The sequence below is a fragment of the Aythya ferina genome, assembly GCF_964211825.1.
Source record: "Aythya ferina genome assembly, chromosome: 1".
Lineage (NCBI taxonomy): Eukaryota > Metazoa > Chordata > Aves > Anseriformes > Anatidae > Aythya > Aythya ferina.
The window spans coordinates 205630964-205639455 of NC_140296.1; the positions used below are offsets into that span (position 1 = coordinate 205630964).

The 8492-nt window shown below is 48.9% G+C and overlaps 1 protein-coding gene across 1 annotated transcript in view; it reads left to right on the forward strand.

Annotated features, from left to right (window-relative positions):
• LOC311430552 (uncharacterized protein) overlaps window positions 1-8151 on the forward strand; it is a 117413-nt gene extending 109262 nt beyond the window's left edge. Inside the window, exons 87-91 of the mRNA XM_084507256.1 lie at window positions 846-884; window positions 2826-2990; window positions 4929-5000; window positions 5536-5706; window positions 7819-8151. Of these exons, the coding sequence (XP_084363382.1) occupies window positions 846-884; window positions 2826-2990; window positions 4929-5000; window positions 5536-5706; window positions 7819-7832 (461 nt within the window). The 3' untranslated portion in view covers window positions 7833-8151. The remainder of the gene's footprint in view (window positions 1-845; window positions 885-2825; window positions 2991-4928; window positions 5001-5535; window positions 5707-7818) is intronic.
• Window positions 8152-8492: the final 341 nt, after the last annotated feature.

Here is an 8492-nt window from a genome sequence, read left to right on the forward strand (position 1 = left end):
CCGCGCTCAGGGCCACGGCTCTGACATCTGCCGGCGGCTAAATTGGAGCAATTTGAGCACCAGCACATGCTCGCCCGGCAGAGCAAATATCACCCCATTAGCAGCCAGCAGAGACGTGTCACCTCGCCAAGCTCAGAGACGAGAATGGGTTTCTGGGCCCTGGGGTCTCTGTCGTGGCCCTGACCTCCTGCTCAAACTCTTAATATTTTTTTCCTTCGAGCCCTCTGTCTTCCCATTTTTTCCCCGGTGGTTTTGTCAGTAAAGGTTTCCTCACCGGTCACCTCCGCTTCCCTGCTGATCGGTGAAAGACACTGGGTCACCAGGGGAAGTTTGGAGCTGCGTTTTGCCGAATAACAACCTTTTAATTCCCGTCTACTTCGTGGTGCTTCTTGACACACAGACCTCTCTTCTGCAGCAGTGAATAGCTGCCAAGCAGAGCCATGGCAATAACAAAAAAAAAAATGTGGAAAAAAAACACACATTTGGAGTTGGTTTTACCCTGTAATCCCCACATCAAAAGGGTTTTAGGGTTTTGTGGTCTTGCTTTCCTTGCTCAGCTTCCTGAGCACCACTCATGCCCCTCTCCCTGGAGCCTTCTTGTGGCCAAAGAAGGTTTGAGTTTGCCTCCTTGCACTTGCCAAGATGATTAAGCCAGACTAGTGCTTGTTTCTGTCTAGAGATGTTAAGAGGTATTTGAACGCTTTTCAGGGGTAAAAAAAAATGGAAAATAATCCATGAAAGCATGTGCTACCTGTAAAAATAATTATTTTATTGGAAGAAATAACTGCATTTCCATAGGGAAGGAATAAATAGAGAATAAACTTTGCCCTGTCTTGTGTTTACAGATTGTGGAGGTGAGCTAGGAAGGACGCTTGTGGAAAGGGGTAAGGCTACTAATACAGAAATGTATGTGAATATATAATATATAAATAATATATGTATTTCTAATATAGAAATGCATGTGAATGTGCACTGGAGTAAAGGGTGTTCTCCCTACCTCAAACAGTCTGAAACTATGAGTGAAAAGATGTTGTTAAGAAAGAGTGTTTTTTTCTGAGATTCATCATGGAAAATGACCCTGGATCACTGAATGCTTGTAGACCCTGGCTCCTAGGGGGACTTTTTTTGAGGGAAAGATGAAAAAACAAGGTTAAGAGGGACACCAAGAAGTCTCCTGCTTCCACTCTGCACTGCAAGACATAATCGAAGCTATTCTTGACAAATATTTCCAACACCCAGATGTAAAAGCTGTAGCAATAGGAACTCCTCTCCATACCCATGAAACAGATCCTGTTATTCCACCATCCCAAACCCTTAACACAATAAGCTTTGGTGCCTGCATTGTGGGTGTCTATGTGCCATTTAAGCTCCCCCTTTAGGGACCTAATGGTTATGGTCCATGGAATATGGAGGGCAAATCTGCCGGTACTGAGGTAGACCCATTTGGTCAAGGATTCAACCTCTCTTTTTTTTAACCTTCGTAGCACATTGTTTTATAGTATATAAAAGCAGAGCATTTCACAAAGCTGAGACTTTCTAAAGAGAGAAATAGGTCAAGAAGCAAATAGCTGGGATACTTGGCAGCATCCTTGCTCTGGACATGAGGAGCCAGTACAATCACAGACACACAGTGTAGCTGGGAACTCCCTTGGCATGGGACATTCCTAATTACACCAGACACAATATAGCTTTTTCTGGGCTCTGTTTCCCCTCCTGCTCTGTATTTAGAAAACAAATGTGTCAGCGTAGAGAGCATCTCTCCCTGGTGTCTCTCCATGGCCCCGTACCTGGGATCCTGCTCTTGCACTGGCCTCCACTTGCTCCTGCAATGCTCATAAATCACAACAAATGAATCCTGCACAGTGAATGTTCTCGGATACAGAAGAATTTCTGCTCCTATAAAAGACAGCCCTTGCTGACGTATTTTGCATTCATGACTCAGGTTCTACCCAAGGGATTTGCCTGTTATCCAGCTGGTCAGTCCTTCAGCCAGGAGCACTTGGTCCTCTCTCCATCACTCCTGTTCAGAGCATCATTTAGACGTAGCTCTACATTCACAAAGGAAAGCAAAGCTGCATCAAAACCACAGTGGACATGCCACAGAATATTAACCTGGGATGGATTCAATCTGCTGGTCCAAATCTCTTCAAAACGTGTTTCTGGGTTTGCACAGCCAGGTTCAACCAGATCTGCCATCCTGTAACCTCAAACACTGTACATACATACAGCCAAAACTCCTAAAATATCATACATAAAGCCAAAACTCATAAAATATCTGCCTCACTAATGTGCCTGCCAGCCCAGTCCTGGTCAAAATCCCACCTGTCCCACATTTATCCTTTTTTTTTTCCTTAGCTGGTCTTATCTGAGAAGACTGCAATGCCCAACATTTTAGTGGATCCACCCCATAGAGATGCTACAGGTCTCACAAAATTTAATTATACAGGGGGCTTTGATCACATCCCAAGCATCACTGGAAACATGTCCATGCAGTGCCCGTGGTGATCCCAAGGGGTCCTGCCACACACTGGGAGCTGCTTCCTTTAAAACCAGCTTTTAGTCTGCATACATTTAGTATATCCCCCTGCCTTTGTTGACAAGACAATAGACAGCATGATCTGCCCCTACGTACTTGCCTTTCTCAAAAGTATGTGTGATTTGGGAATGATTTCCTACCTTGGCCACATGCCCATGGTCTGGAGGTTATGGCCAACAAAACATGGCATTGTGTTGAACTACAACTATTTTTCCAAGCACGGGGGGCTTAGCTGTAAAAACCATCATGCCAGATTTCATCCTCACTGACCCAGCAATTAAATCCACAGGCCTGGAGGCAGCTGAAATCAGCAGGCGGCTCCCAGGGTATTCTGAGGGACAGGAACACCCTGGAAGGGATGGTGAAAACCAGGAAGAAATGCTCAACAAAACCCAGAGCATGACCACGTTGGCAACATTGTCGGAGCCCTTCATGGACCCTTCACTTATTGCAGGTAAGTGCAGCTGCCTGGATGCACACTGTCGGTCTTTTCTACCACAGAAATAATGCTTTCACCTCTCTTAGAGCACACCATGAACCCTGTGCTAAATCTCTATCATGGCCAGTGAGCAGAAAGGAGGCAGGAAAGGGATTTCCAGCAAGGACTCCTACACAAAATCCCACATGTTGGACAGGGCTGATCTGTGGTTCAAAGCCAAGATGATCCAATGCTCCTACAAAGGGCGGCAGATGAGGGAAAAGTGGCCCAGTGATGATTGCCACTTTTGAAAGGACATTCCTAAACTCTGGAAGGAGGCAGCCAAGGTTTTCGGGCTGATTTTGTCCCACTCACGTCCTTGCAACTTCTAGTAAAGCTTCCTACCAGACAGAAATTACATCTCTGAGACCAAATGCTTCAGCTATTATGGACTATTTCTGTCCAGGGCCTCGTGAACCATTTAATGGGTAAAACTTCTGATTACAGCTAATGGGAAAACAACCAGCTCGATTTGTCTCTCTTTGTGTTGCCCAAGAGAGAGGGGGAGACAGAACAGCCAAGGTCCTGCTTTGCAGATGCACATACATGACCTGCCCATACATAGACCTATGACATCTCCTCATCTACCTGTGCACCAGCCTAGTGGGATTGGCCACATTTTTAGGAATTATCAGTCTCCCCAATAGGATCTGAAGCAGTGCTGGGCAGCTGAGATGCAGCTACTATTTGGGGAGGATGAACAAGCCGATGGGGTTGTTCCCCAGGAGGCTCCAGGACCACACTGGGATTCACTGGGATGGTGTCCTGGTAGAGAAGCTCAGGAGATGAGTCTGATGGACATGGGGAAATCCATTAGTGCTTGGCTGAGAATGGCCAGCTCTCCAGGAAGAGGATAGGACGGGGCAGTTTTAGCTGCATTTCCAATCATCCAACCTTTCTTCTGACCGTGAACCATGGAGTGAGTCCCTGGGGGACTTCTTGGTCCAGCCAGCTCACCAGCTGGCCAGCCAACACATCAGTGGGCCAATCAGCTCTGCTACTTTGGAAAATGTTAAAAAATAAATAAAATAAAAATCACATTGCATTTTTTTAACATGCAAAACCCCTGATGTTATATAATTTCAAACCTCAAAACAAGTGGTAGCCTGTAGAGGCCAGTGACTGCAGTGTAGATATGTTCACCTCTATTACACTATGGCACTTTCCTTGAGCTTTGGGATGCGTTTTAAGTCAAACCCATTGACGATGACCCCAACTTTTCACCCATATAATCTGCTCAGGACCAAACAAACCCTCCCAAATCCAGCTAAAGCCTGAAGCCAGCCTCCAACCATCGCCGCCTTCCTCCTGCCCATCCCTCAAACTCTCACCTAGCCTCTGCATGGCACTGCGAAGACGTCATCCATCTGGGTTTAAACTCACTTTATACCAAGGCAGCATTCGGGATCTGGGCGGTTTCAGATCGATGGAGCGTACCACGCGTTATCGAATCACAGCTGCCGCCGTCGCCAGCCGACAATCCCATTAAAGCCAGGGTCTGAGGCAGGAGGGCTCATAAATCGCTTGGCTAAGTGATGAGTGCGGATAGGCGCTCGAAATGTTAACAGGATTCTGCAGTCGGAGGGTTATTACCGCCAGATTACAATCGCTCCTGGCTTTTCAAAGCTCCCAGATTTACAAAACTCCGGCCTGACATTTATCTCCCGCAAACAACCTCAAATACTTCCATTTTCTCTGACTAACACCCAACCTTTTTGACTGAGTTGTTTAACACCATTAAGAATTTTATTGCCGCCTGTTCCTCCCCCCCGCCTCACCAATCGCTCCGTGACATTTATTAAGAGAACTTGTTAAGTGTTGGAAAGCCATGCAAGGCTCCGATGATCAATATTTAAATGATGGCTAATTTGTTTGCGTGCCCTCATTACGTGTAATTTCCATTTGCTTCCCCAGCAGCTTCCAGCGTGCGGCAGATAACGGGGCCCTCTCTGCACAAGCGCCGAGAAGCCCACAGTCAATTACCAGGTGAAATACGCTGAATTAAGTGACATTTAGGGAAGTCAGCTCCCTAAATGCTTTCTGGCCTTGAGATCAAGGGGATGTGGGGCTGAAAGTGTTACGCGTTCCAGCACACAGCGGCTCCAATCTCAGATTTGAGCTCGCCTTAAGGCAGCTGCATTTGTCCCCACCCCAAAAAAACACAGTGAGATTCCCCTGTGCAATGTCCCCTAATACAACCATCACTACAAAGACCCCCACCCCAAGAAATTGGGGTTCATTGCCCCCATGCAAAGCTCAGAGACCTCCTTGATGGGCAGCCAGTGCTGTGGAGCAACAGGGAGCTTTGTGCCCATCCCACTATTGGAAACCCACTGCCAAATGCCCACTGCTGGTCCTTGCTGCCCCCTTGCCTCCTCCAGCCCCATTTTTTGGGGTGAGAACGCAATCAAAGAGCATGGGCAGCTCTTGCACCAGCCCCATACATTTGCCCAAGGTGGAACCAGGGTGGCTTTTGCCCACCTGGGTCCCACACCTGAGTGGTGTTGGGGTCTCCCTGCAGCCTCCTGCCTGCAGCCGATGGACGAGGGCTCCTGCCGGCACTACTCCCTGCGCTGGTATTTCCACCCCATGACAAATTCCTGCCGACCTTTCATCTTTGGGGGATGCCGAGGGAATGGAAACCGCTTCGAAAGCAAGTGGGAGTGTGAGCGGCGCTGCAAAACCTCAACAGGTGAGGCTGCCCCTGGCTCTCCTATCCTCCTCTTCCTCAGGAGGAAGCAGGAAAACCCATCTGTGATCCATCCACCTCCATCGCCTGGTGGTGCCCCACCAGGACCAGGCAGGAGGGCTCCAAGCCCAGCAGGACAAGGGCTGCTCTGTTTTATTTGATAAACCGGGATGGTAAAGGGGTAGTGATGGTTTGGAGAAGCAGGGGGAGGAAGGGGAAGAGACCAAATGCAAAGGGGACAAGAAGGACTGTCTGTGCCCTCCACCCATGGAGAAAAGGGAGGTTTCCAAGGCAGAGCTGCTGCTTTGGATGGCAGCAAAGACCCTGAGGAGGCAGCTTTGCCCACCAGCCTCTCCAGGATGGGCTGCCCAGCTGCTTTGGTTTTTAATGTACCCTGCTCCCACCGGCAGCCCTATAACCAGTCATTCTTTCCCATCTGTCCCTCCAAGTCTCACCGATTTCTCTAGGTGCCTCTAATTTCAAGGTCTTCCCCTCCTGCTCACAGCACATTTCCCACCCTGGTCCCCTCCAGCCTCTCCTAAAACCATCTCCTTCCTTGGGCCACAGCCGCTGATGGGCTGCAGGGTGGATCTGTGGGTGATGAGGAGGGTCCAGACCAGCACCAGTTCTGGGTCCTGATAGTTTGCATGCCTCGAGCTCATCACCCCATGCCTTCTGCAGGAACACAATCCTCAGACAGCTCCATCCAAGTGCCTCTCTGGCCTCTCCAGCCACCAAGGACTTGGGGCTGAGTTTGAAGCTGGTGGAGCTGCCTTGGTCTAGCCCAGCTTGTGAGCAGTCCCGAACATCCCTGCGTGTGTTTCATGTCTCACCAAGGGTTCAATGGGCAAAACTCACTCCTGGAAGACCAGTTGGGCTACTGTTATGTGATGTAGGCTTTGGAGGGTTGGTTTTCCTGGTTCTTCCTACTCTCCAGGCACATGGCAGCGTGCCACAGGGGAAATGGGCTCCTGCTGGCCCTGGCAGTAATGCAAACACCACTACTGCCGAGCAGGGCATGAGCTGAAACACTTTCCTAGAAAGACATCCCTCCCTCAGCCTTTTCTCTGCGTGGAAGAAACCCCTCTGGGCAGCAGGAGAAATGCATTAGCTCTCCACAATAAATTAAAAAAAATACTGGTGAGGTTTACCTGCTCTGTCTTCAAAGGCATTTTATGAAGACAAGGAAATCAAAGGTGGGGATATACAAGTTCAGGTCCCTTTTGGAGTTTTCAGGTGGTCCATGTTTGGTTGGTTGATTTTTAGACTGGCATCTGCTATACTTAAAAACAAGACCATTGCACAAGGTGTTATCATCCAGTTGAAACCTCCTGATAAGCAAGGGGTTTTGCACAGCCTGAGCTTCCTATTTTGTGAGGGAGAGGGCAGTGCAAATATTTGTTTATTTAGGACAGGCAATGCCACCCAGAGAGCTGAAATGTTCCTTGGGGAGTATGGATATGGATTGACCAGCCAGGATGGGGAGATTGGCTGCCCCAGTGCAGCCAGTAGCCTTCTTTGCCCCTCACACAAGTGTTGGCATAGCTCCTCGGGGAGCCCATCCTCATTTCTTGACCATGAGGACAGCCAAGGTAGACCAGTTGGCCCATTTCACCCAGTCACCACCCACATTTGGTGGCCTGCCCCTTGCTATTTCCTACACGAGGGGCAGCCACTCTCTAGGCTCTAAATCCAGTCCCAGCAGCACTGGGTTAGAAGTAAACCTCTTTCTGGACAATGTGGTGGGCCCAGGCCATGAGTGTTAGGCCACAGGGTGGGCTTCCCAAAGCAGCTTCAGTTATCTCCAGAGCCACACCTGCACTCCCTCTGTGGGGACAAGCAGCTTCTGTGGAGTGGGATTCATCCAAAATTAGCCCAGGTCCCTGTGTCCTCCACGTGCCCACTTCTTGCTGGCCCTAAAGAGTGTCCAGAGCTGGCCCCTATCGGGATAGTTGCTTTATGGGTACCTGACATGTCGTGATATGACCAGGCAGAGACAATCCCATGGCGTTAGGGCCTCCTGAGCCAGTCCAGACGTGGGAGGCCCAAGAAGAAGCCCAAGTTACAGCCAACCTCCAACATCCCCTTTGTTTCCTCTTTCCTTTCAAAAACCAGACCGAGGGAGGTGATCGGCTGCAATCCATGCCTAAATCAAAGAGAAACAGAGCTGTGAGAAGTGCCTCCAGAACATCTTGGGGACTGGACAAGCAAGACAACCCATTTAGCATGAAGAAGCAACAGAGGTTGGGAAAAAAAAAAAATCGAAAACTAATTATGAGCAGAAAACAAAGCGATATGAGGAGAGCAAAGCACCTGATTGCTCCGGAAAGCTTTGTCTGGAGGCTCATGACTGCACCGCTCTACTCAGAAAACTGCTGTGCAAAACCAGACAACGCCCACCCCCGAGTTTATTTTTGTAAAATAAAAGTGTGTTAATGCTGCTGTGTATCATCCAAGCTGATAATTCACACGGAACCAGTAACCCTTTAAGAAAGGTTGATGGGAAGCTGGGGGTTTCTACTGCCCCGTGTCGTGGGCAGGCTGAGCCCCATCCTGGTGGCAGAAAATATTTCAGCTTAGCCCTGACCTCCTCAGGGCCTTTAGTGAGTCCCAAGTTGTATGACAAGAAAAATAATAATTAAAAAAAAATGGATTTTAAACCAGGCCTGGCTTCTACCTGCAAAATGCCAGCCCCAAGACTTCAAGGTGTGTGGAGGTCCATTAGGTGGGAGGGTAAAGCTCGGGGGTTGGTGGCCACATGGATCCAGCTGAGATCAAAAACATCTCCA